We start from the raw sequence: 27,577 nt of genomic DNA, 5'->3' as shown, positions 1-27,577 counted from the left end.
TACCATGATATGATTTTAAGGTGAAAAACAAGTAAAAACGGAAAAGAAAAAAAGAGCTGCGCTTCGCCCTTGTATTGGTGCCAGCAAAAATATGTACCAAAAGAATATGTACAGGCTGTTCTATCAAAGCCGGACAATCACCTTAACTTCCACCCCTTTTCACACATGTTTACACCCACACCACAGCGTTTAGGCCATCACCCTTATTGACGTCGCCTACGGCACCAACCTCCAGGTTAGCCACAAGCTTTCCTAGCTTTCCAGTGGCCGTATCTCTCTCAACAATTGCGACATTAGACGATGTTTGTCCGGCAATGGCCATCAAGTGACCATCGGGGTGAATGTCAAAAGTGCGAGGCATGTAGCCATGGGCGCTGGTCAACTCCATGAATTTCATCTCTCCAGTGGTAGGGTCAATAGAGTAGCTAGCGATCGAATCCTGCTGGGCCCCAAAAGACTCGTCACCTCTGTTGGAAACATAGACAAAGTTGTCCTTGACCTGGATCTCGGCGGCCTTGGTACCAGCCTTGCCCGGCTTCTCAGCTGTGTACGAGCTCAGGGTCTGAACGCTAGCCAGCTCCAGGCACTGGCCGTAGTTAACGCTCCAATGGGTAATGCTGTTGCCTAGCTCATTGACTACGTACAGACCTGTAGTCTCGCTAGAGGTGGACTTCCAGAAGGCTCCATGACGGGGGCCCTCGCCTCCCTGCGTGGCCGCAGCAGGGCACTCAGTGAGCTTTCCAGAAGTCTCAATGCGGAAAATGCGGATCAGATCAGCGCCCAGATCGGGGACAAGCAGGAATTGGCCGGTTGGGTCGACAAAGGTGGCATGGGGGTGGGGGCTCTGCTGACGGTCAGCGTTGGGTCCAGGAGAAGACATGGTGTAGACAAAAGAGTCCAGCACGGGACTGTTGTCATCTAGAGGAAGCCGCTGAGTGAAGACACTGCCGCCATCGCTGTGGTTGAGAAAATAAAAGAGTTAGCTATGACGAGACCAAAAGGCATGGGACAACACCAAGTTCAAACATACTATCTAGCGCCGGCAAAGAATCCGTTGCCATAGAGCGCCGAATGCACGACACCTGTGGGTGACTTTCCAAGGACAGCATTTTTCAACTGGCCATTGGTATCAACATCGTAGGTGACTGACACGGCGTTTTCTCCGGATGAGTCGGCAATGTAAGCCTTTTTTCCGCCGTTGTTGCTGGACAGAGTAATCCAGCTGGGACCGGCTTGGTCACCAGAGACTACTCCAGTCTGTGTCAAAGTGTCTTTGTCAAAACTCAGGGAGAACACAGACCCGCTAGAGTGGGCAGCAAGAAGATTGGCGGCGCCAGCGCCGTTGACCAGAAGAGAGACGATTTGGTACTTCATGGTGATGATGATATAAAAGGCGTCTGATGTATAAAGAACGAAGCTAAACAAACAAGTCAGATAGCGAGGGACAACTTGACAAGTCAAATCAAAGAATGAAAACAAAGAAATAAAGAAGGAAACTACAAGCAACTCTGATGCTAAAGGGAGAGGGATAAAGATGGTTCAAGCCAGGAGCCAAAAGAGAGACAAGACTGAGTGGTGATGATGGATGGAGGAGAGAGGGAGGGTCGTAACGAGAAAGGGAGCGACTGCCGCATCTTTTATACTACTAATACCAAGAGTTTTTTTTTACAACAACACATACAAGGGGCAAGCAGCACAGCAGGTAGTTTCTAGTGTGCCTGCTCGTTGTTGCCATCCGGTTGTGTCTAATACTCAGTGGCTAGGCATAAGCACGCTTTCATCCCAAGCTCACTGAAGTCCATGTTCGAAACAGTGCTCAGACCATCTCTTAGGCTTCCTGAATTACCGGTCCCAGCTCTTTAGCCCGTTTTTAACAGGGAGCGCGCGCCCGTCCCTTTGTTCTCTTCGTGCCGCAGGCTCTTCACATAGTTAATTTGTTGAATTTAACACCGATACTGTGAATCCTTCGTGCAGTGCCGAGGCCATCTACCTTTTTGAGCCGGCCTAAATCCTCAGAGCCTGAGGAGTGCCCTGAGGAGTGCCCTGAGTGCCCGGGCTTCCTCTTTTTGGCAAGAGACCAGGGCCCATCGTGTTATGAACATAATGGACAAGGTATGGTGTGGAGAAAGCCTGGGGTATAGGGCTAGTGATTACAAGGGCTACAGACCAACAGAAGTGCGTCCATCCTAATAACACACTCGCTCTCCTCTCACGTAGTTTCGTCTACTAAAACCAAAAGCACAAAAGGCCTCAAGGCTTATCCCGAGTTGCACACACCACCACACTCAACCAGACCTTGACATCACTTCACATAGCCAGATATATGCCATCTTGGCGCCTCCAGTCCAGTCTTATTCCTATGCCCACCAAATACGAAACCATCCTTGTAATTTTGGTTGAGGAGAATGATCTTCTTTTGTAATGGCATTGCCCCAATGCGTGACGAGGGAGGGGATGGGGAAGGGGGTAGGAGTTCCAGGGGCCACAATGCACGCACCGATTCCTTCTAGTCTGAATCTGTAACAGAACAGAACACCCGCCATATTGTTCCATCCATCCACAGATTATCCACCGGCCGGCCGAGCTTCTGCTTAAATATGTGAAAGCGGATAGGCAAGCGTTAGTATCCAAGTACATGCTGCAAGTACAAAGGGCACACCACTAAGCGCATTTGACTAGGGAGACTTGAACCCTCAAAGTGAGGCAGTAAGACTAGAGCCACTACAAGGTGCAAGGATTAAGATGGCGAGAATAGAACAACGATTGTTTCTTCCCCGTCAAGAATATGAGACGAGCCCCCCTCCCCCCTCATTATAAGCCTCCGGCTAAGAGCGAGCCAGGCCCCTGGGGCAGGATCCGGATTTACTTTATTGCCTTTTGGTACTTCCACTTCTTGCTAGATTTGAGGCGGTATCATAGCAAAGACATCTACACAACGGCTATTACTCACCGGCTCTGGGAGTTAGTTTACATATTATTTGCCACCCGAGAATAGTCTCAGGTTGTTCTCTACATGGCCTATAGCGTCGATATGTGCTATAATGGCACGACAAACGACATATAGTCTCATAGAGCTTAATATGGACTTGACCAAAGAAATGAAAGGGGTCTCTCATTAGCACTTACCAGATGTATAGGGGCCTTGGTCATAGAAATGCCGAGCAGCCAAACAACGCCAGAAAGGCGAGAGACGCCTCTTTGGGAATACTTCAATCATTCTAGGATATCACGACCTCTCGGCACTTTTGCCCAGTAGTACCCCGTCGCCATGTCGTATTCTGGGAATTAAGTACTTTAGCAGACAGGCAATATGGTGCGAGATTAATTAGCCTGTATCTGCTTGATAATTCAGCCTGTTAACTGAGTCAATAAGTAGCTGCATAAATGCACCCAAAGCTCCTAAAAGCCGACCTGGGGCTACCAGAGACGGCACTCACCGTCAAGATGGCAATGCCCTTTGCAGACAAAATGCAAGTGCTACTGTCTGAAGCGTACTTCGCCACGCTGCACCCACCATTAGAGCATTCTCTAGCGCCAATGATAGCTTTGCGAGCATAAATATGGCATGGGTAGCACACTCTCCTGCGCGTGAGCATCACTAACCCACGGCATTGCACTCGTCGGCGACCGGAAATCAGTGTCTCTTGTGATGAGTAAAACCATCCCATAATGTTTCTCTTCGCTGTAAGCATGTCCTGTCCCTAAGGCCGGGCAGAAATTGCGCCTTAGAGGATGACACCATTAATGTGACAGACGTCGATAGGTTGGTTAGTTAGCATGCTTCCTCTACGGTGCGCCTTATTGAGCAATTAACCCCGGCTTATAGTTCTCTAACTTGTTTCATACAGCCAGACAAAAACAAAACCGCTTCCCTATATACAGTAACATATCTTCTCTTGATCAACTGAGTTGGTGACTCCCGACCATCTAAGCCCAAAACCACCCTCCTATTTGCATTGTACTCCAGCACAGCGCCCAAGCCGTGACATTAGCCAGTTACTCGCCTCTCTGTGATATCCCATCCTGACATACACTGAACTCGCCTTGACGTTTGTCAACCTCTCAGCCTTTTAATCTTTGTCTTCCGGCCTTGCAACCTCATATCATCTCATCTTTCGTCTCACCATATCATGAAAAAATAAAAAATAAAAAAAGATCTTCACATCGCCTCAATCGTACTGACCATGTGTTGGATGGCAATCACTTCAGGGGAGCTTAAACATTAGTTGATAGTGTTATGCTTAAGGGCATTTGAGCTACATGAACACGGTCATCTATTCATGGCCCGTATTACCCACCGTTTCATGTGGCCATAACGATACACTACACAATAGTTGCTTTCGTAGGCTAGGCTTCGTGCAGACCATAGACCATGGGCTTTTCCAGCTACTAAAATACCACTAGGTTTATGAGTCTGAGAGACGTCCAAACCAAAACAAGGACTGCCATGCTAGCCATAAAGGTAGCCTGCTTACTGCAGTCCCTCTCGCCAGCTCACAGTAAACATCGACCCTGGGACGGACTTTGGCACTAGCCATCTTGGATCTTTAATCAGGAGACTAGAGAGGCTTGCATTACAGCTAGGCGGTGAATCATCCCGGGGCTAACAACATTCTCACGTCTACACAAGTCGTATTTGAGTTGCTAGCAGACAGGCACATATCAAAATCCCGTATGTGGCCTCTCTTGGGCCTTTGGTATGGCTAGCCATATTTCGCGCTCAAAGTCCGAGTTCCTTCATCGCTGCTTCAAGCCTATATACTAGATAATGTAGATGACATACACTTGGGTTTAATCACTATGTGTTTAGCAAGTATACCCTGAACATCTGCCATAAAACGAGCTTCTTTTAGCCTCTGCTGCTTCATCTCTCTAAGCGGTATGCCTAGCCAGTGGAAAGCTCACATTGTGAAATACAGCCAGGACTATAAAGGCGGTAACTCGTCAGGTAGAGACCTACGTAGTTGACGAGATACGTGTGGGAGCTACTCAACAGCCAGTCCAGGATACTCGGGGCTAGCTTCGCGATTCTTGGAGTTCCCGTTGCCTTTCAATAGCCGGTAAGCTTGCTTGGTGCTTGCACTTTCAAATCACTGGAAATTCAGTCACCTTGGTCCAGTCTTCTAGCAAGAGGCTATAGAAACATAGAAAAGAGATAGGAGCGATAGGCACCGAGTTGAAGCGGGCAAGTGAGGACTATGAAACCATGTAGCCTCTCAATAAGCTGGACGCCCAGGTTATACCAACTGGTCAATATGCACTTGGAAGCGCTTTATGATACAGTAATACAAAAGCAACACCTTCATAAAGTCAACAAGAATGCTCTATGAAGATGTCTCTAGGCTTGACACCACCACAACCATTCCTCAGCACTGCTGCACCCGAGACAAGCCACAGCTTGAGAGTTATGCATAATATGTCTCCGAAGCTTGCGTCCATGCCAGGCTTTCGGGGGCTTACAGTGCCGACTAGTGAGCTAGGAAAGACTCCGTTGGATATGTCATACAAGCATGCGCCTGCGGAGACGTTCCACAGTCAGGGCATGGCGTATAACTACATGATCAAGGCATCGGATGGTTGGACAAGAACGTAAACTAAGACGAGGAGGGCGAAGAAGTGGAGGAGGACAACAACCATTAGGAGAAGGAGGGCGAGGAGCAGGAGACCCTATCTATCCACAAACTACGAAGACTACCCTCCACAACACAAAGAATTGAGCCTCTTTGATTCCAGCCAGCATTAAAGCTAGTACAAGGTTATCTGCAGTCCAGTCCAGTCACTGTTGGCGAATAACTGCAAAGCCCCTAGCTCAACGTGTATGCCTAGCTTGTAAGACTTACGATATATTGTATTTCTCATTAGGACCTAGACAAAAAGACTGCCCCCCTTAACCCTCACCACAGCTAAGGCTAGCCGTCGTCTCTTTTTCGGTGTCTCTTGCAATCTCTACAGTCTCGGCCCTAGATTTTAATTATACAGCTAGCCAGCCAAGATGTCTAGACCCCTCAACCCCTCACACATCTATGGAATGAATGTTTCACGGGCACATGGCGTTGTAGTCCCGACGGGCTGTACGTTGATGCGTATCCGCATTAATAATCGGTAATCGTTTAATTCCAACTCCAACGGTCCCGGGCGGACTTTTCGCCGGAACCCGCCAATTAGGTAATGACGTGCCTCGCAAAAAGATCACATACCCTAACCCTAGTGTTTTCATAGGGGGAACTTACACCCATATAAAGGCTACTGCAACCTCGGCATTGAGGCTCTAGCTTCCGAGGCTTCACTCTGATTTCTAGAGATAACCATTTCTCTCAAAACACCTTCATTTAGTATTTATCCAAGACTTCCCTACCATAAACTTTACTGCATCCCCCAGCAACAATGGACCAAAAAGTACAGGATGCTATCGCCCACTTTAGCAAAACACCGTGGTGCGCTGCACTAATTTCTCGGCCCGGTGCAACGCACTTCGTTCCACATGAGCCCAGGGCCGGCACTGTAGCAGTCGACTTGACGCAAGACCAGCTCTTTCGCAAGACCCTACGAACACCATCGACTGTGCCGCACCAGCTTGGCTTCTTCCAGGATCCGTTCGGCCCACATCCCGAGACCTCCAAGCCAGCATCCTCCTCGGGCCTGACTATGCTCAATCCCGTAGTCACTGTGCTGTACGACCTGCAGCCGGGCGTCAACGGCTTCAACGGCACAACCCACGGAGGCTTTATTTCATGCATTATCGACGAGGCTATGGGCAGCATAATCTACACCAACTATGACGAGTTGATGGGCGCTAAGATGAAGCACAAGCTACCCGACAATGTGCCCGACTTATCTGATGCGCGGGTCTTTACGGCAAGCATATCGGTGCAGCTGAAAAAGCCCATCTTGACGCCGAACATCGTTGCGGTAGTGGCTGAGCTAGACCGCATAGAGACCAGAAAGCTATTGTTCAAAATCACGGTCAAGAACAATGATGTAGTGTTTGCAGAGGCACAGGGCTTATGGATTGTTGTGCCCAACGCCAAGCCGAAGATTTAAGCTTGTTCCGCAGCACATTTCGATATATTCATTCTGCGGGTACTTGGCTTACTTTAAGATAGGGCAAATATACAACAGAGTTAGTGAGTGGTTCGATGGCCACAACTATAAGCAAGAAGTTTCATATGTACTTGATGTATTATATACATAAACGGAATGATCAACGGAAGACATTGGGCGGTGGACGTGTGTGAAGACACACCTCAGCACCTTCCTGCAGTCATACACACTGGTAAAACAAAGCTAAGCAAACCTAGCTTCGATGTCGGCAAAGAAATAGACACTGACGAAAAAGAAGAAAAAGAAAAAAAAAAAAGGAGAAGAAAACTATGTACAACACCCGTCTGCCGCCTCAACACGTTCACTAGGATTTGGAGCAAGAGCCAAAAGTGCACTACAACCACCAAAGAATGGATAGTCTAGGGACCCATCATCTTATTTGAGGCCAGCAGCGGTTTCGGCCTCTTCGACCTGCTGCTCCGTCATCCAGCCCATGGTGACCAACAGCTTCTTGTAGGAGGGGAAGTCATCCTCGAATTTAGGGTTCGTCTCAAGCACCTCGGTGTAGACGTCGACAATATCGCCCTCAAACTTCTCTACATCGCCGCCCTTGAAGACTTGAATGGACCAGTCTTGGACATCTTCCTTTGAGGAAGTGGTGGAAAGGGTAGAAGAAGGGGCTAAGCGCTTCTTAAGCTCGTCCGCCGTCAGATAGCCCATGGCGATGAGGTTCTTCTTGAAGTTAGGGAAGTCCTCCTCAAAGTGAGGGTTCTCAGCCAAGACCTCCTTCCAGACCTCAGTGATTTCGCCATGGAACACTTCGGCAGGGGTATCAGGGAAGACCTGGATGGTCCAGGTGGTTGGTGTGTCTCGGGCGATGTTGAGAGGTGCGGCAGTGGCACCGAGGGCCATAGCACAAGTGACAAAGGCACGGAGAGAGACCATGATGGAATGGATAGGTAAAAAGCGGCAACGAAGACGGGATAGTTTGTTGGTATCACACGGCGAGGAAAAGGAAACAAAAAACAGAATAAGGCCAGGAAGGGAACAATAAGATTCAAGTCCAGACTTGGATGGGAAGGGCTAAGGGCTATATATTTATAAGGTCGATGGGGGGGGGGGGGATATAGCACAGGATGGAGAAGGGGCGTAGAACAAGGGCAAGCAAACAAACAAGAGCTCGAGGATACGGTTGATATTTAAGCCCTGGTCTGGTATTGGAGGGTACACACACCATACAAACAGTAGCGTAGCACACAGCCAGCAACACAGCACAGGCTTTCCACCCAAACAATTAATACTCTATGACAAAGCAAGGAAGACAACGAAGTAAGGAAGCTACAGGCCGGTCGTGGCCACTCCTGCTTGCATTGCGAGCGATGGGTGGAAAGAGGAAGAGCCGAAAGCGAGAAGAGAGCAGTGATGTGTGATATGGCCAAGCCAAGCCACGCAAGCTGCCCGGGCGAATAGAAAGGCAGAGGCAAGACCAAGACAAAAAACGACAGCTTAGCCGGCAGGTTGAAGAGGAGGTCCCAACTTTGCCTAGTGTTAAGCCCCACCTAGGATGCGAATGAAGGGAGGGATGGAGAGGAAAGCCACGAGCGCAGCATGGCATTGAACTCCCTGAAGGGGGGCATATTTTATTGATCTTTTTTTTTTTTTCGTCTTTCTTGCTTGCCGTTCTTTGTTTCCATGAACCTTTTCCATGTTGCCGTCTCTCTCAGGTAGTTTGCTTGTAGCCTTGCTTGGTCTCACTAGAGTCGGATGGGAAGGGCAAGCAATAGCCCCGAACAGCCGAAGACGCACATCACCAGCGAGAATCAGAGCTGGTGACACTTTTTACTTTTCGTTGTCTGCCTGGATGATGGGAGGACAAGGGAATGAAGGGCAGTAGGATTTCCCTTGAGGCACCTGCAGCATCCGTCACAATCAACGCCTGTAAAACTGTAATAGGGGGGGCGGACGCCCACGCAGCTCGGTTTTTTCTTTCTTTTCTTTTCTTTTTTCCCGCCCAGTCCAGTCCAGCTCAGCGCTAGAGACAAGGGAGGCCGAGGAGGGCGAGAGCGAGGATTGGCTTGTTTGTTTGTCTTGGATGTTACAGTTCCAGCCCCGTCATCGTTCGAATTCATCCCAGTCATTTCGTCTTAATCCAGTTGCTTTGCTTGATTATGTTGCTGCTTGTTGTTTGTCTCGTTTGCTTGCTTGCTAGCGTAGGAGCCGATTCTCCGCTTTGGCTCTACTACGTCAAGGCCACACTCCCAGTTGATTGATTTGTTGTTAGGCGGGCTGTGAGCCCTGCTTCGCTAGAAAGTCCCCAAGCCCCAGGGGAGGGGAGATACTCGCAAGGGTGCAAACGCCTAAAGAAATAGACTGGGACTTTAGCTTGGGCCAATGCTCGTGCCAAACAGCATGTACACCGCTAACTACAGACCCAACCCGTTATCAGCACTGCTACCTCATCTCCCCAATGCTACCCACCGTAAGGTCACCTCACCACCGCCCACTGAACAAGCCATTCATTCCCCTTCGGCTTTGCTCTGTTGTGCTGTGCGGGGATTTTTGCTGCAGGGACCTTGCCAATGTTTGCTTTGGGTCCAAGTTGCCTGTAGGGATTTTGTTTGCTTCCAATGTTTGCTTCAAATGAGCCTGCAGAGAAGGCGGTTGTTTGCGACAAGGACAATCACACCACGTAAGCTAATGACGCACTGCATTTTAGAGGCGGGAAATCCTAGGCAACTGATTCCCCCAAATCAAAGCCAAACGCAGCGATGAAAAAAATGGGCATGTGCAGATTGCATGTGTACATACATATATAGTGTGGTATTTATGTACCGCTACATGCATACATGCAGGGAACGCAGGCCGTACACATTTTGTCGCTCGTTTGCTCTAAGCGTCAGTCGTCGTCCCCTTGTCCACGATGCATTCTCTGGGCTGTGCTGTGCGTCCGTATCCTAACCTCCTTTGCTTCCTCATTGCCATCGGAGCTATCCCATAGCCCTAGGTACTGATCCGGCATCTCCAGATCCGCCTGCACAACTCCGCAGCTGGCCATCAGATCCCAAGGTGATAGTCATGTCTTCCTTCAGTGCGGGCGCGACGCTAGCGATAGACCAACAGACTCTGCGATGCTCTCCCGTCTTCATTCTCCTTCCTGTATGACGATCGCTTATCGTCTCTAGTGCAAGACATGCCAGTCTCGGCTTGGTGATGTGATGCGTGCAAAGACAAGTTTCACATCTCACTTGAATCGGCGTATGATTCTATGGCTCTGGGTCCAATCGCAAGAGTCGTCCAATCACGCTTGCCTCCCTTGCCATCATCCCCTCTAGGGTAGCTATCTGATCAATGTGTTGTAGAACCTACTGTATTGGAACTTCTCATCCAAGTTACAGGTGTGTACAAGCCTCCATGTATAACGGACGGCACGGCTCAGGAGACAAGGTCGCAATTACAATCAGATGCGCAGTAGATGGGAAACGGGGGAATGACATAGCAATAAATAAGCCTGCCCCATAAGAGAGCAAAGATAAGATCTATATTCGAATGCTGGATACTGGCCCCAAAATTACGAGCTGTTCGCCTGTAATGCTACAGACAGTCCATTCGACAGCCATGCTGTTGTGCAATCCTTCTGTCCTCTTGCAGGTACGAGGAGGGTACGAAGGAATGAAGCCAGGGTTGCAGGCAATTTTCTTCCGCATTGGGCTCTACACAAAGCCATGACGGAAAAAAGAAAATTTGCCTTTAATGGTTACATAACCCTATTTAGGGTTCTAAATTTCCCTATTCAGCCTGCTGCAACCATAACGCCTTCATGCAGCTGTTGGTCAGCGGAGGTTTTATTTCTCAAAGGGATTTTCAAAAAAAAAAAAAAAAGGATGCCGCGCGTTAACTTAAGACATGGAGAGAGGAAGAAAGAGCCAAAATGTACAAGAAGGAAAAAAAATATTAACCCGTAGGTTCCACCACATGTTCAAGAGGACATCACCTTAGCCGATATAAGTCACACCGCCAAAAAAAATTGAATTTTGTCCACCACTGACACTCTCCGTGTAGATCGAACTCCCCGCGGGACTCGAACCCGCAACCTTCAGATTAGAAGTCTGACGCCCTACCATTGGGCTAGGGGAGCTGTGAAGCACATTGTATTCTCGCGCAAATAGCCTTGAAATACTCTTTGCAGCCTGGGTGCAGCAATTTTTTGGCAGCTTTTAGGAACTGGCCTGAACACCTTAGGCTTAACTCGGTATGGGATGGATGGATGGTAGGATGGCACATCAAGACATCTGCCGAAAGCAGAGGCTTGGGGTTGTCATCGAATGTTCAATTAACCGGGTGGCCGGCGATTCTCATGGCTATTGAGTTACACCAATCAAAACTCTTCTCTGCTTACTCTAGAGCCATACTGTCTGTGTGCTGTTCTCCTGCTCTCTAGCTAGCTCAACCGGTTTTCTCGTTCTTGGCTCTCGCACCAATGCCACTGACCAGTTCCCCCGCCCCCGCTCTGCGACTTGCTCGCTTCCGGATACATGGTGGCGGATTGCGCTATTCATCGTCGACACCGCGTTCGCCTTCGACATCGACGTCGTCTACACCCGCGGCTGCTTCAACCACTACTGCGTCCACAGCTAGCACATCTACGCCTGTGCCGCGATGGAAGCGCATCCCCTTTGTGGCCAGCATGTCATCGCGGCCCGTGACCTCGACAATTTCCTTCCTAGTTTTGCACGAGTTGACAGCTGTGGTCCCGCTTGTCGGAATTACTGCCTGTCTGCAATACACAGATCCGGTCCCCCTGGATTCGCTAAATAAGTATCTGCTCGATGCATTTTCCCAAGGGCTAGATAAATTTGGCAAGTACTTTGCTAAGAAACGTTGGTTTGGCTTCGAGCTCGACGCAGAGGGTAAGGTGGTCGGTGGATTGACTTGGGAGAGTTCGGGTGAGGGCGATAGAGCGACAGCTGGGTTAAGTGAAGAGGCAAAAGCAAGGTACAAGCTTTTGTCCAATGTTGCACTCGCGTATGCACTCACCAAACTTTTGTTGCCCGTCCGTATCTACGTTTCAGCCCTTGCAACACCATGGTTTGCAAATATTATGACAAAAGTAGGGTCACTCTTTAAATTAGGCAAAAAAAACAGCCCGAAGCCATAGGAAGAGTTGGCACTTGAGATCGCAAAATACAGGTTACAGAGAATGAATCTTAAATAAGAGCACAGTACGGAATGGTGATTTTCTTTGTGTTTAACTTGATTGTTTTCGTAGAGTCATTGATATCACGACCCTTTTGCCGTTTCTTCAAACTTCAAAGGGACGGATGGAAGCTTGATTGATTTTTCTTTCGAGCTATAATCTAAGGCTTCTCGTAGACCCAGTCGAACTGAGCGCTCTTCCAGGAGACGAGATCACCCTCGGAGAACCACAGGGCAATCTCCTTCTTGGCGTTCTCGACGGAGTCGGAGCCGTGGCAGACGTTGCGGCCGACGTCAATGGCGTAGTCACCACGGATGGTACCGGGGGCAGAGGCCAGAGGGTTGGTGGCACCCAGAATGGCTATTGTATATTGTTAGCAAATTGTATGGAACCTTGTATTGGTGGTTATAATTGGGGCGTTGACTTACTGCGGCCGGTCTTGACGGCATCACGGCCCTCCCAGACCATGGCGCAGATAGGGCCAGAGTTCATGTCTATACAAATGTTAGCAGAAGAACAAAATATGAGTTCTTTCCTGTGAATTTAGGACATGAATACGTTACGTACACTCAATCAGGCCAGGGAAGAAGGACTTGCCAGCCAGATCAGCGTAGTGCTTCTCCAGGTGGGCCTTGCCGGGGGTGACCAGCTTGATGGCGGCCAGCTTGAAGCTACATAAGGCATTAAGGTTAGCATGACAAAGGCTCGTAGATCAAAGTACGGTGGGTGTTAAAGAATGTCACTTACCCACGGGACTCGAAGCGGGAGATGATGGGGCCGACCAGGCCACGCTACAGGAGAAATGTGTTAGGACTAGGGTTATACTTTGGGTCTCGGAGCAGGGAAGGACGGAGAAGGTTGTAGAAACTCGGAAACACGAAGAAATTTCAATGGGAGAGCTATGCAAGTGGGGTCGAGAAAAGAATAAGGCGAAAATTCCGTACCTGGACGCCGTCGGGCTTGATAGCAATGAAGCTGCAAAAGAGATGGGTTGTTAGTTTCCTGTATGCTTCCATAAATTTGAGAAGGAGGGGTTGGTGCTGCATGGATTTATGCTCATGGCTTCTTCGCCATTCCCATCAATTAACAATGAGGGGGGGTTGAATTGATGAAAAGTGGTAATTGAAGTGGAAGCAATTCAATGATGAGAGCTACATCCCTTTGATTATTCAAGAGATAGGGGGGCATTGGTTGTTCAATGAGGGGATGAATGAAAGCGCGGGGAGCGCGGGGAGCACGGTAAGAGCGTCTAGCAAGTCAAAGACTCACCGGCCTCACAAGGATGCTAAGAAGGTTTGGAGATAGAGGGGGGATATTAACTTACGTCTGCTCGGTGGAGGACATTTTGGAAAATAGATGAGGTTGATGGGTCTCAATGGATTTTTTTCCGGAGATGGTTGCAGTATTGGAATTGGTGACGGGGTCCTGGAGGTTTTTATGTGCGGGAGGGGGAGGAGGGGGAGCTGGAGGGGAAGAATCGGATCCACCATATGGTTGGCCCTTGGGTGGTCTCTGGTTGTACAACTGGGGCTGTTGAGGCTGTTGTTGGCCAGAGTGGGGCTGTTGAGGCGCTACGGGGTCCGACCCCGCCTGGTAGTACGGCTGTTGCTGGTATGGATTCTGTCCATTTCGATCTCCCTGGTTTTGGGCGTGGATTTGGTGGATCTGAGGTTGTGGGGGAATTTGAGGTACTTCCGGAATGCGACCCTGGACAGCTGGCTGGTGCTGCTGAGTTTGGTGGGTGCGGAGCTGTTGGTACTGGTCTCTGATTTCGGCTTGGACCGGGTTTTGGCCTGATGAGGCGTGATCATGGGATGAAGCTTGATTTTGAGCTTGAGCTTGGCCATGAGATTGGGTAGAATGACCATGGACTTGCGGGGCTTGAACTTCAAGCGGAAGCTGAGGGATTGGTTGGCCTTGCAGTATCTGTTGTTGCTGCTGGTATTGGGGGCGATGCTGTTGCTGTTGCTGTTGCTGCTGCTGCTGCATCCTAGGGATATCAGGCTCCGACAGTCCAATCCCCCCGGCTCTTTCATATTCATACTCATAATGACCAATAGCTGTTGGCTGGGGCGCATTCTGCATATTGACCTGTTGATTCTGCTTCTGCATTTGCATCTGTTGCGGAGTGCCTGCCCAAGGCACGAATGCCACATACAAGGCAAACGACACAAATAGCAGAAGTAGAATGGGAGTGCTCAGGCCATTTCCTTGTTGTGGGTGCGGCATGTGATGCTGGTACTGGGGTTGAGGGGGTTGCTGCTGCTGCTGCTGCTGTTGGTAATTGTGCTGATTATGGTGTTGGTGTTGCTGCTGCTGCTGCTGTTGCTCCTGGTTCTCACCATACTGTCTACGATGCCGTTCGGCATTGGATTGATCCATATTTCAGGGTGCGCACTAGGCGTTTAAAGTGGGGGCTTTAGAAAGTTCAACCAGAGTTGGTTTTTTTTTTGTTTGCCTCTCCAGTCTAGTTCTTAATGGAGATAGAAGAAGGGATAGTAACGAGAATGGGAATGTAGCGTAGCAGAGCAAATAAAGGCGGCTAGCTTAGTTTAACCAAACCAGGGATCGGGGCAGATGGACTTCTTCCGAAAGACTGCAAAAAAAGACCCTAGGGGCGCACCACAGGGAAATAGAATGCCGCAAAAATGAGATAAAGGACACGAACCGACTCACTTTCACTACGACAAGCAGCAGCGGAGGGCTTGTTAGAGGCCCAGGGGACGCAACCTTGGTTGGAGATATGCTCAATAAAAGAAAGGAAGGAAAATTATTAAGACGTACGGACTCTCAATTCGATTATGGCGATACCTGAGGGACAGCTGCGTACGTCTGAGGAGGTTACAGGCGTAGAAGGTAAAAGTTGGAAAATCTAAAGAACACAAATCAAGAAGAGAAAACAAACGCCGAGAGAGGATGCAATAAGAACTATCGGATGTGATGATGTGAGTATATATATAAAGACGGACTAAATGATTCAAAAAAAAAAGAAAAGAGCAGAAAATAAATGTGTAGAGAAGGGGAACAGCAACGGAGATATACGATGAAGAGGAGTGAGCAAAGGCTCTTTTTTTTTTTTCCCCCGAAATCTTCAAATTTACAAACGTCTCCTCATAAGATAGGTCACAGAGAAAATGTCAGGGGACCGAAAGGAAAAGGAAGTGATGAGAATAAAAAAAAAAAGAAAAAAAACTACTTATATTTTCGAAGGACTCTGGGGCGAGGGCCAGGGGACGAAAAAGATCCGATCGGTTGGCAGCATATTAAGTCAGTGTGTTTATTTATTCTCACGACTTTCGCCTGTTCTATGGGGTTTGCCATAACTCCATATATAGAGTACAGAGCAGCCTTAGGATGACATGGCATGGTATGGGGCTTGTGATGGGTGCGCACCACTAAAGCAGAAGAGCCAACACTTTTCAAATATCGACAACTGCAATTTCAGATCGCTGAGAAGGTGTCGTGGTTAAACACAGACGTGGACCTAGCACGCGATTGGGAATAGGAACAGGAATATGGCACAAAGACATTCTTCTCTGGCTTTCGCCTGTTACTTTGCAACAATGGCGGCATAGGCTTGTGCCTAGGTTGGTGCGTCTAGGGCCTCTAGCGCCCTTTAGTGCCCTAGAGCACATTTATTTTGACCCACTAAATAATTTTCCTTACAAGCGTGAAATTATCGTCACTTTTCCACGCTCTTCGTCTCCTTGTCTGTCCTAATGGAGCCCCTGTTGTTTTGCTCGGCAGGACCTGCAAAAGATCAACACTTACTGGCTAGTATGCAAAACTTGGGGCGGGGCTTTATTAGCTTATTGCTGAGTGGTGGTATCAAAATTGTTGTTCAGTCGCGTAAGGTCATGATATAAGATTTCCCTGCCTTCCAAACACCTTTCAATACGATTGCTTGTGGACTCTATTTGTTTCCATGGCCCGTCGGCTCATCGCCCCGCATAAACTAATGCTTGCCATGTCCATGTTGCGTAAAGTAACCTGTTGAAAGTCCCATCCCGTTGTCACACAACAACACGCAACACAAAGCTTTCATCACGATAGGTGGAACTGCCTGAGTTGCCCCTTGTTACTTTGCTTCATGTATGTTGTCTCAAGGGCAACAAAAGGCTAATGACTTGTTGGTGGCATTACTTGTTGAATTGGCTGTGGCAAAAAAGGGGGAAAAAAAAAAGAAAGGAGAAAGCAAGACGAAAGAACGATAACCTGTAAATATCTAACCACATAAAAATAACTAAGTCTAATCAATAACAGCGAAAAGAAGAGAAAAAAGAACGTAAAACTAACGTAGCACAAAGAATTGTTTTAAATGACTGGGAAACATTGTGGACAAAACAAAAACATGACATTGCGAAAAGAGAAAAAGAAAAGGCCATCACCTAATAAAAGAGGTCATTTCCTTTCTTTTTCAAACAAGGCTACCGTCAGGTAGCACATCCATCGGCCTGTTATCCGACTGCGTGCGTGCCCGTGGTCTGTGCCAAAAACGCCGACTAGTACTTGACATCTTACTCATAGTAGTCGTCATGCGACGAATGCCAGGCTCATGAATGGAGCTTTGTTCTAGGCTCAAGCGAGGGTGCATTAAGTCTGTCTGATGGCTTTCTTGTTGGGACAGAGAGCTTACTTCAGCCCCCGTGCCCCGGCGCATGCGGAGGTGTGATGATACGTTGGCCCCGGATGCAGAATTCCAGCGATTAGGGGCGTATTCACCTTTGCGCATCGAGTAGACATCTTGGAAATCATCAAATGGCACATGCTGGCGAAGTGCCGGCAGGCGTTCAGTAGTAGACCGGTTGTCAGAAGTATTTTGCCGGTTGGTCTCTTGAATAAAGTCCTCGGCACCATCGTTGCTAGGGACTGGGTTCTGCGATCCATACTCCGTCTGGCGGGGGACTCTATGGACAGAAGTGTTGTCATCATCGGGGGCAAATGGAGGGGGTTCGTGGGTGCCGTTATTATTGATATACTTCCAGTACACAGGGTTCTCTGCACTACCACCAGGCTGACTCTTGAAGGGAGGCTGGATACCAACTTCGCACATCTGCTGCATGAGCTCTGTAAGGAAACGATTGTGACGGCTCAAACGAAGAAGTTCGTTTTGGAAGTTGCTCTTGTGGAAGAAGATGAAGTTGACCGTTGCTGACTGCATTTCGTTGAGAGTGCGCACCTCAGTGAGTATACGGGCCTGGTAGTCGCGGCGGTTGGAATCAACAAAGACCATCATGCGCTCCTTGAGTTCTTCAATCTGGAGTTGCGTAGTTCCAAACCGAACCTGTAGAGAAATGACATCGGCAAGAGCATTACTGCGGCGCTGGTTGAGAATGAAAAGGGTGTTGAGAATGGAGTTGGGAGCCTGCACAATATGGCCTTCCATTTTCTTGAACTCGGTGTACCACAATGAAATTTCCGTAACATAGTAGTCATCGCCGCGGCCTAAATTACCGGAATTTCCGTAGACGGTGACACGGTCACCAACGTCAAAGGGATGCTTGACAAACACAAACACAAGAGATTGCAAGAATTCTTGGGTTGTAGCCTGCAACAACCAGCTGAGACCCAAAATCGTAGTGCCGGCTGAGGTTAAAGCCGCAGCGGCTGAGCCTGAGATGATAGATATAAAAACGAGGATAGAAATGATTAGGACAATGCCGACGAGTACCCGGTCCAGTTTGTTAATGACGGAATCCAGGTCCTTGAGGGAAGCAGCAATAGCCTTCTTCTCTAGGTGAATCTCGTAGCAGACCCCCTCAAACTCTTCCATTGAGATGTCTCCGTTCATGTCCTTGTCGAAAATAGCGAAGGCTGCTTCGGCCTCTTCCTCGTCTGAGAAAACGACCTTGAAATCTTCTACATAAACTAGCTGTTCAGTGTCCTCAAAGTTGGGAAACTCCTGAGGGATAGATGGCTTTTCGTGGACGCTGTTTTGCGCATCGCCTTCATGAATGGTATCATCATTAGTGGGTTCATTGGAAAGATTCTTATCTGCACCAACAGTTTCCATACTTTGCGAATGGAGACCCTTTAGACTGCGGTATAGAATGCGAGCGAGCGCACGAGAATGATGAGCACTGCGGAGCAGTTCGCCCACTACCTTGCGGGGATGGTTGCTGTTTGCTTTGCGACCCATAAAGTCATTACCGATTCGGCCAGCAACATTGCCAACCTTGTCCCAGGCAGCGCGTGCATTTTGGCGCATGGCATGAAGTGGAGTACGATATCCAGAGCTGTTGGGACGGCTGTTGACAGGGTGCCATATAGAGTCCATGGGGTGAAAGTGAATCTTGGAGTGCTCGTAAAGGCGCACAAGCTTACCAACGTTATCTTTGTTTTGGGCAATGCGAACAGCATAGGTTCTTTGGTGAAAAGAGCCAGCAATCCACTGGATGCCAATCTTTTCGAGGAGGTTAAGGCACGATAAAACAAAGGTGGAAATGATGACCCTAACAACAACCTTGATCCAGTCAAGCTCCTCACGATCTTCCTCAGTTGTGGTTGGCACTCGGTGCTTTTCAAGAATAGTCTTAGTTGAGACGAGGATAGCCAGCATCCATAGGAATAGAGCCGTGTGTAGCTCCAGATCACGACCAATGTCCTTCCATTTCTTCGAGTTAACAGACCCCATCATAGAGGCAATAGCCTTGAAGATGTAAGGCATGAGACTGGTGACCATTCGTGAGAGCCACAGGGACCCCCACATAATTTCCAGCCATATGCCAAACCACTCGAGATAGACGCCGTCATCGCCACCGACGGCATGATCTTCAGCCTTGAAAGCATACTTTCCAATAAGAACCGGAATAAGCAGTATGGCAGCACCGGGGGCAGCATAAAAGATGTAGCGAAAGATGCGAGGGAACTTCTTGAGCCATATCCACAGCCTATACAGGACGGCGCTAGAATCCGGAGTAGGCTGAGGGGGGGGCTTGACTGAAGATAGAATGGCATCGCCATTGGGGTTGTAGTGGGCCTCATCATCGTCAGAAGTAGGCTGTCTAGATCCGATGCGCTGAAGCTCTTGCTCGCGACTAGAAATCATCTGCTCTGTACGCAACATTTCCAGTTCGTCATGGAGTCGCATTTCGTGAGATCGTCGGACTTCAGGGTGTGCTAAGGGGTCCGCCAGATGCTGGGCTGTAGTTGTTGGGCCAAGAGGTACTCCTATGGAGGGTGCAGTGCCAGAAGTTTTAAGTTGGGCATGTTGCTGGTGGTAATGATGAGGACTTATAGGGCTAGTAGGTGAGAGGTGAGTGAGTGACGAAATAGCGGCGGACTGGATATTAGTAACCGCAATCTGCGGTGGCCGGTATGGCGAGGAGGAAGATTGCTTGTCGAGTGGCACATCATCTATGTCATCGTTTATTTGGATTTCGGGACTCTGGGCGTGCGACATGGTGTCGGATGCAGAATTGATGCAGGTATGACGAAGTGAGAAAACCGAGGGAATTAACACAGATGTGCGGTTTACACAGCGGCACGGTAAGCGTACAGGTGCAAGTGGTGCCTGATGACTGTGTGTGTGTGCGTTGGAGGGGGGCAACAGCGGCAAATAAAGTAAAAATACTTTTAGTGGTGATGCTGGAGAGTCTGACAGGTTTCAGTAAAACGTCGGACACTCAGACATGCAGATAGTAGTGCAAGACAGCGCGCGAATAAGTACACAGCTTCTAGTTGCTGGTATAGTTGCTATGAATAAGTGTGTGCAAATTTCGATAGATGGGATTCCGAGAGAGGGCTGCCCAAGAAACAGGATGAAAAATATCGCAGTATGCGAACTTGGTGTGCGCAAGACGGATTGGACGAATGATAGGATAGACAGTGATGCTGTCAGCAGAATGGAATGTATGTAGTCGTCACGAAGGAAGAATTCTAGAACAAAGACTGAGACACACAGAAGTTGGAGGCTCTCGCTCTCTTTTCCCTCGCAAGGGCGGCTGGCTTGTCAGGTTAGACGGCAAGTCAAGCCAACTTGAGGGGGGGGGGGTGTTGAGCCAGACAAACACGATGAAGAAGGGAGAGGACCGGATGTGTCACGAAGGATAGGGGAGGAGGAAGAGAGAGTAAAGAAAGAAGAAAAATCGGTGTCACACCTTTGGCTGGTGGTTTCCTTGGTAGATAAAATGTGGTAGTTGCCAAACTCTGCAATGCAGATGGAACACAAGAGAAACGAATGGACAGTCAGTCAAGATGACCAGAGGGGAAAATGTATGAACTTGATAGCACGACAAGAGGGCCAGGCTGGAAAAGGAAGGAGGGAAAGAAAGGGATAGGAAAAAAAGCAAAGCACGCGAAACAAATGGAGGGCCCCAATGGTGATATATGGAGAGGCTTTGATCCAAGAAGGGGGCTTCGTTTTTGTTTATGGGGCCCCCATCTCAGACTCGCCATCGGCAACACCAGAAGCCCAGAAACCGCAATTACACCGAACACCTATCAGAATTTATCGATTTTTTTTGGCTGTTTTCTTTTTTGTCGTGCTGATAAGCTAAATCCTTCCTCCCAGGACCTGAGCCGCGTTGTATCTTTGTATTTTGTCGCAACTACTCGTAGCCTAGCGTGTTGAGGAATCCTACATCCACATCCACGCACGCAAGCAAAAATACGAAGACGTACGCTTGAGTATCCACCGAAAAACGCTAGCCAGACACTGTTACAGACTCAATTGCACCAATGGGTTCTTAACGGGACGGAACCAGGGCCCACAGACAAGACATGGATAGTAAATGCCGTGGCAGTCAAAAGTATACTAGCAGGGTGGGTGGGTGAATGGGTGGCACTCTAGGTAAAACAGCGCAGTTTGAGGCTGGTCCGCGGCCGTAGGGTCGTACGGCAGGCGGCCTACGTGATTGTCAGTGGCAAGCCAACCACCAATGCCAATTGAATTTGGACTCATTGCCAGATAGAGAGCAGATCATCGTGCTCATGCGTGTTGCTGACAACTGCTAGTCATCGCTATAGCACACCGTCACTAACTTGACTCGGCAGGAGAAACAGCCAACCAATTGAATCACGTGTATCTGTGTAGTTATACGTACCGTACAATGCATAGTACGCATACTAACAAACAATAGCTCTACCAAGTTTCAACAAGTCGTATCTTGGCTGCTACACTCGCCACAGCAGTTGATATCAATATGATCTGCCGCCTTACCCCACCTTGTCCAAGGGATGAAGAGGAAGGACCATTCAATAATGAAGAATTTCCCAGGTACAGGAAGGTAGAGCCAAGCCTTGCCCATAGAGTCTGGTAGCATTGCCACTTGCTAATATCGATGTGTGAAAAGCATCGGCTGCCGATTTTACCAGCGTCATAGCAAGCTGGCCGGTGCAGGCTTGGATCAAACTCGATCGCCTAGTTTTCCATCCCTCGCGAGTTATCCTCAACGAATTGACTTTGATGATGAGCAGAAGCCCCTTTGATTGCGCTGCAGAAACAGAATTCGAGGAGAAACAACACCAGAGCATGCGAATAGCTTGTTCAAATTTTCTTCCTTTCCTTTCGCCAACCTTGCTATGCTCTTGGTCTAATACCCACGACTCCGCATAGGCCTCTTGATCAGCGCTATCATGTCTGGAATAGATACTTGGGGGCTACAAAATAGAAGCTTGGATTTCTGGGCTTCGTGTGCGTGAGAGAAAGTGCATGTGTCTGTGTGCGTACAGCTAGCTACACGACCTCAACATCGAAGGCGTCGCTGAATACATAGCATACACTTTCTACACAAACACAATCGCCTTCGCCGTGGATTCGACTAAAAAAGCCCACATCTCCTAAGACTCTGCATACTCACAATGCATAGTTAAACAGGTTTAACAATATATAGGTATTTTGTGCTCCCCTGTGTCGTGCTTAGTGGAGCGCACAGTAACAGCTGCATAACCTGCATACACTGCATAAATGGGATCATGCACGGCCTTTTAGTATGAAGCAGAGAAGGTGGCGACTTTCACAAGCGCAAGATTACCGTTATTTAATTCGAGAACCCCGTGCACTAATCAAAATCAGAGCCTATATACAGTAGACTATGGACGCTTTAAGTAATCTCACCAGTGGTATGAGACCCCTGACCCTCTAATAGAACCAACAAGTAGCAGCCGTAGTAGGCCTGTATCTTGTATGCAACCATTCCCATTGCCTGCAATTTCTCTTCTCTCTAGTTGACGGCCCCTTTTGTCTCAGAGTCTATCTTGTCATAAAGGACTGAGGCTCTACCAGACACCACCCTAGCGGTAGCCCATGAAGTGGTTGTTTGTCTTTGTTTCATACCCAAACTAGCCTATGTCAACTAATATGTCTGCGTTCTAGATTCGGACTGGACTCTCTTATCATCCTGCCGTCGTAGGCTTCAAAGCCTCATCGAGCCATAACCTGCTCTAGTCAGGGTTTTCTTTAGTTCGATCTAGCCTAGCTAGCCCCTTGCAAAATACGGCTAACGTGTTAGTTACGTGAAAACTTTGCCAGCTTAAAGGCTTAGAATATTCTTCTGTCACCCCAGAGCCTTGCTGTCAGATAGACAGACTACAGGCTAGGACCACGTTCCTGCTTATTATTTCACCCGTTGTTCACTTGCTTGTTTACTTTCTCGCCTTGGCGTGACCTATTCCTTTCTGCTAAAGCTCATGGCACCCTCAGGTGTTAGCTTGTGCATTTGTTTAAAATATTCCATAAATAGAAATACTTCAGGATGTTGAAAGGGACATGGAAAATCACGTTCTATTATGAGAGGACAACGGTAAATGTCAATGCCACGAAATACCTCGATATGTGCAGGCTTACTTGTAAGAGCATTGTTTGCACGCACAAATTCATGAATATATATGCAAATACTGCTCATCACTAGAGTCCTGCTCGGCCGCATCGTATGGACTAAGGGTCTTACAGCACGGCAATTTTATGTCGTAATCGTCCAGTCAGCACTAATCTGAGCACCCACTCTGCCAACCTGTGCGTAAGCAGCACGAGAGCCCTCAGCCTTAGTGTACTGCACTTTGGCTGACCAACTCTTACCACCTGATGTCACCGTAACATGCTCTTTGTTCCACGTTTCGGGTGCGCCGACAATTACAATCTTGTCGACAGCAACAGAAGCCATATTCTTCATCCATACTCCAGGCTTAACAGACTTTGTGTTTCGGCCTTCGGCATCAACCGAGGAGATGGTATCCTGGCTATAAGTAAATTTGCGATGGATGTATTGGCCTGAGGTGTACTCGTATGAGTCTCCATCGTCAACATAAAGCTCGCCTGTGGCAACACCTGCCTTGGAAACCGTGATGACCAGAGTGTAGTCGTCAAATTGCATAAGCTGACTAGAACGACGAGGAATGTCCCGGCGGGGGATAATATGGCCACCTTGCATCAAGATAGGAATGCTTTCCATGGTAGCAGGAAGGCTAACCTTGTTGCCCTGCTTGGTCGGCACAACGGCATACGTAAAGTAGTCATAGTAAACTTCCTCGTCGGGAATGTAAATATCAACAGTGGCTTGTTCTTTTTCAACCACAGGCTTAGCAAGCAGGCCGTACGAGCCTAGAAAGAGCTGGTCATCAATTGCAAATGACCCTTCGTCGTTGGGGTTTGTGTAGTACATGGGGCGTACAATGGGGCTTGCATCTTTGCTAGCCTCATAAAAAGCGGTATACCACGCGGGCATCAAAGAGTAGCGGAGACGAAGAGCAGCCGTAATGATGGGGGTATATTCCTCACCAGCCAAATAAGGTTCACGGCGGCGAGAGTCAATATGGGCATGGCCACGGAAGAATGGATACCAGATACCGGCCTGGTACCAACGGGCAAGCAAATCTTTGTCGGGGTTTCCAAAAAAACCGCCAACATCAGCACCAGCAAAGGGGAAGCCAGAGATGCCCTGGCTCAAAACCATAGGAATCGAAGCAGCCAGATGGCCCCAGTCGGCCTGGTTATCGCCAGTCCACATGGCACCCAGACGCTGAGAACCGGCAAAGAAGGAGCGTGTCAGAACAAATGGCCGACGTGCTTCATCCTTTTTACGCGCTTGCATGCCAAGTTGGGTGGCATTATGCAGAGTCATTCCCATCAAGTTGTGAACGTCGCGGTGCTCCCAACCTCCGTAGTGGAGATTGTCTTTAGGCATAGTTGTCTCAGGTCCGTTGAAAACCGAGGGCTCATTCATGTCGTTCCAAATGAAAGTATTTTCCATGGTGCCCTTGAACTTGTCATATGCGAAAAGTGAGCCCCACCACTTGCGTGCAGCAGGACTGAAAGAATCAATCCAAAAAGAAGATCCAGGCCAGCACCAGCCTTCAAAGATCTTGCCCTCCTTATTGTTGACGGCGAACTCTTTCTCCTTGAGCTCCTTCACAACTTCATAGTTATCAACATTTTTAATATGGGGGTCGATAATAGTAACAAGCTTGCGACCATGTGAGTCTAGCTGCTTGCCCATGCTGATGGGATCAGCAAATGTATCAGGGTTCCAAGAGAAGTACTTCTTTTCATCAGTGTATTCGATGTCCAACCATATGACATCATAAGGGATCCTGGACTTGTCCATACGGCGATCGACATCCTTGACGTCTTCATCAGAGACATAGTTCCAGCGGCACTGGTGATAACCTAGAGAGAAACTCTGGGGCAGCGCAGTGAAGCCGGTTAGCTCGCCATACGACTTAAGAACGTCGCGAGGGGTAGGACCCAAAAATACGAACAAGTCCATTAGGCCACTTTCCGAGATCCAGTGAGAAGAGGTGGTAGTTCTGGCGCTAGCACCGAGAGCCATCTCGTTGGTTGTGGTGTGCTTGGCAACATCAACCCAGGTCTCAGCGGCATTTAGCCAAAATACACCAACGGTAGATCCTCTTCTATGTGCCTGCATAAAGGGAATGGAGCCGTAGAGGGTCATGGGACTGTCCAGGATGTACTCAAAGACATCGGCATTATACAGACGGAAGGGCTCGCTATATTTATCTTCGCCACCCTTGGTTTCTTTCAGAGAAAGAGGCCCAGCATGTGATGGGATACCGTAGACATGTTCAAATCCAGGGAAAGTAATGTCAAGGGCGACACTTTCAGGACCACGGGGCTTCGAGTCAGTGTTTCCACCAAAGGTTTCATCCCACCACGTACTCTGGTCTTCGCCTTCGCCTTCCTCCTCAGTCTTTGGACGCCAGTGCTCCATGTTCATTAGACCACGGTCATTGAGCTGGATTTGGGTAGCACCCTCGCGCTTAAAATCAATGCTAAAAGGCGAGAATGAGATGTGTGCCTCAAAGGTTGAATCTGGACCGAATTTGATAATTGCCTTGGCCTGATCCTTTTCAGCAACAGTCGCTTTTTTGTCCAGAGTAAGGCCACCAACAATGACAAACTGCTCGACCTCATTATAACGCTCCTTGCGTGCCTTGCTGTTATGGCGAAGTTCGATATCCTTCTTCTGGCGCCGCTCCTCGTCTAAAGTCACGCGGGCTGTGCCGGTTTCATGGAATGAAACAGTCAGAGGAAGGCTAACAGTCTCAGCATTCTTGGATATAGTCTTCAGAACAGTAGCCTGAAGCTGGCCGTCGACAAAAGAGACAGATTCTGGGACAATATCGTAGGGCGAGCTCCAGGTTTGGCCGAGTTCACGGGCTTTATCGGCGTATTCTCTGTTGCGTTTGCAGAAACCAGCTTGGTCGCATTTCTTGAAATCATGCTCTTTGACAGCATCTATTACGGAAGGTGAAGAGATTAGTACACATATAACGCGAATTAAGCCATCCAGACTTATGCTGATATTTTCTTTCTTTAAATTACATACCAGCTGGCGTAATTCCTAGGCCTGACAGTACGCCAACTACGGCGATAGCTGTCGTAGCCCAGCTGGGCGATGATGCAGATGTCCGCATGGTGGCTCGGGCTTGTGTGTTCGTTCTATCCGTCTCAATGCACCAGGCAAACACGGGGAATCAATGAAGGGAGGAATCAGTGAACCATAAGATTCAGGCTGTCAAATGTATCAAAAATTATATAAGATGAAAGGCCTGCAATGCCTTTCTCGCAGCTTTCCAGTTGAAAATCTGGGGTACAAATTAACTCGGGGGGACGAGCAAGCTGTCCCGTTGAAGCTTCCATGAACGCCTAGGACGTATTAGCTTAGTGCTAAGACCCGCTTATGATAAGATAAGCCAGAAACGATTACATTTACCGGTGTTTAGCCATCGAGCTTTCTGACGATGACGATTTGACAAGGGGTCTAGAGCTTTTGACGATAGGGCATTATAAAGGACGGATGGTCAGGGCGCTTTTGAAATAATCAACTCATATCCGCGATACCTTATGGGTATCTCATGAATCGCACGGGGTTGGGCAACATGGGCGTCACCATTTGTAGGGGGCTCTTCGTGACATGTGACATGCGACAACGAAAATATCTGCAGTTAAAGGGTTACTTTGGTGCTTAAACCCTAGATATTCCGTTATGCAACACCTTCTCTCATGTCATATAAATAAATTCAGTTGTGAGTCATGGGCTTAGAAGATACACAGCGGAAAGCCTAGTTCAATCATGATCAATTGTTGCCATCTTCAAATCGCTTCTAATGCCCGACTTCTGTGTCTAACCGCCCACGCTTCTTCTATTGCCCCTTTCCCTTATTAAGATGCATTCGATTCCTTGCTATCAAAAACAACGAGATTGAAACCTTGCATGATGCTAACATAACCGAACCAGCTATGTCGCCCAACGAATAGCCCACTACTGCTAAACGCCCCCTGTCCAATCCTGATTTTTTTTATTGACACCATAGTCGGGCGTATCGAACTGGGCCTGCCTTCGGGTAGCAGTCCTTCACCTTCAGGATGTCTAAGAAATGGGCCCGTGAAATATGTATTTCCTTTTCCTTTTCCTCGCTATTCTTTTTCTTGAGGTTTCTACTATCATAGGATATGATATACCTTGAACTGAAGCTGTGATATTTCCATAGTAACCTAGCTCACTATTGACTCGCCATCGATACCAACATTCGTTTCATATATATTGAACTAGTCTGTTTTTGACAGCGTCTGGAAGGTTGCTCTCCGGCTTGCCGTTCTCTGCCAAGAGCCTGCTGCGCGGGAATCTCTCTTATCCATACAAGTCTCCTGCTATCCGCCAATCAATCAGCTCAAGGACCGTGAAAGGCACAGCGCGTGGATATATCTTGCGTCTGACCTATTCATTCATTCGCTGTAGGTTTTCCTCCATTGCTGAGCGGAATTTTCTCTAAAAGGGACCGTGGCTAACGTGTGAAGGCTGAAAGTGACGCTTCTCGATTCTGCTATCATCTCTATGACTATAATACGAAGTCCCTCCACAACCAATCTTTGAAAACCTCAAA

General features: G+C 48.4%; 7 protein-coding genes across 7 annotated transcripts; 2 read left to right on the top strand and 5 right to left on the bottom strand.

The window, feature by feature from the left end:
- Positions 1 to 169: 169 nt before the first annotated feature.
- On the bottom strand, positions 170 to 1,374 carry HOO65_010462 (putative 6-phosphogluconolactonase; the record flags this gene model as incomplete). The annotated part of the gene is made up of 2 exons (XM_071005931.1): positions 170 to 956; positions 1,031 to 1,374. The coding sequence occupies 2 exons, from the start codon at positions 1,372 to 1,374 to the stop codon at positions 170 to 172; spliced, it is 1,131 nt and encodes a 376-aa protein (XP_070862284.1).
- A 5,010-nt stretch (positions 1,375 to 6,384) lies between these two features.
- On the top strand, positions 6,385 to 7,041 carry HOO65_010461 (uncharacterized protein; the record flags this gene model as incomplete). Its single annotated transcript, XM_070999725.1, has 1 exon — positions 6,385 to 7,041. The coding sequence occupies one exon, from the start codon at positions 6,385 to 6,387 to the stop codon at positions 7,039 to 7,041; it is 657 nt and encodes a 218-aa protein (XP_070862283.1).
- Positions 7,042 to 7,476: 435 nt separating this feature from the next.
- On the bottom strand, positions 7,477 to 7,986 carry HOO65_010460 (uncharacterized protein; the record flags this gene model as incomplete). The annotated part of the gene is made up of 1 exon (XM_070999724.1): positions 7,477 to 7,986. One exon carries the CDS (start codon positions 7,984 to 7,986, stop codon positions 7,477 to 7,479), a length of 510 nt encoding a protein of 169 aa, XP_070862282.1.
- A 3,532-nt stretch (positions 7,987 to 11,518) lies between these two features.
- Positions 11,519 to 12,196, top strand: HOO65_010459 (uncharacterized protein; the record flags this gene model as incomplete). Its single annotated transcript, XM_070999723.1, has 1 exon — positions 11,519 to 12,196. One exon carries the CDS (start codon positions 11,519 to 11,521, stop codon positions 12,194 to 12,196), a length of 678 nt encoding a protein of 225 aa, XP_070862281.1.
- Positions 12,197 to 12,395: 199 nt separating this feature from the next.
- HOO65_010458 (Nucleoside diphosphate kinase) lies at positions 12,396 to 14,617 on the bottom strand (the record flags this gene model as incomplete). Its single annotated transcript, XM_071005530.1, has 6 exons — positions 12,396 to 12,595; positions 12,664 to 12,729; positions 12,803 to 12,906; positions 12,983 to 13,026; positions 13,180 to 13,210; positions 13,560 to 14,617. 6 exons carry the CDS (start codon positions 14,615 to 14,617, stop codon positions 12,396 to 12,398), a joined length of 1,503 nt encoding a protein of 500 aa, XP_070862280.1.
- A 2,051-nt stretch (positions 14,618 to 16,668) lies between these two features.
- Positions 16,669 to 19,637, bottom strand: HOO65_010457 (putative MscS family protein; the record flags this gene model as incomplete). Its single annotated transcript, XM_071005392.1, has 2 exons — positions 16,669 to 16,689; positions 16,872 to 19,637. The coding sequence occupies 2 exons, from the start codon at positions 19,635 to 19,637 to the stop codon at positions 16,669 to 16,671; spliced, it is 2,787 nt and encodes a 928-aa protein (XP_070862279.1).
- Positions 19,638 to 23,136: 3,499 nt separating this feature from the next.
- Positions 23,137 to 26,107, bottom strand: HOO65_010456 (Glucosidase 2 subunit alpha; the record flags this gene model as incomplete). Its single annotated transcript, XM_071005391.1, has 2 exons — positions 23,137 to 25,928; positions 26,020 to 26,107. The coding sequence occupies 2 exons, from the start codon at positions 26,105 to 26,107 to the stop codon at positions 23,137 to 23,139; spliced, it is 2,880 nt and encodes a 959-aa protein (XP_070862278.1).
- Between the last annotated feature and the right edge of the window lie 1,470 nt (positions 26,108 to 27,577).

This window comes from Ceratocystis lukuohia (assembly GCF_044167205.1).
Source record: "Ceratocystis lukuohia strain C4212 chromosome Unknown Supercontig1_pilon, whole genome shotgun sequence".
NCBI classification, from domain to species: Eukaryota; Fungi; Ascomycota; class Sordariomycetes; order Microascales; family Ceratocystidaceae; genus Ceratocystis; species Ceratocystis lukuohia.
The sequence above is the reverse complement of the archived record's forward strand: the minus strand, read 5'-3'. Positions and strand labels throughout refer to the sequence as shown.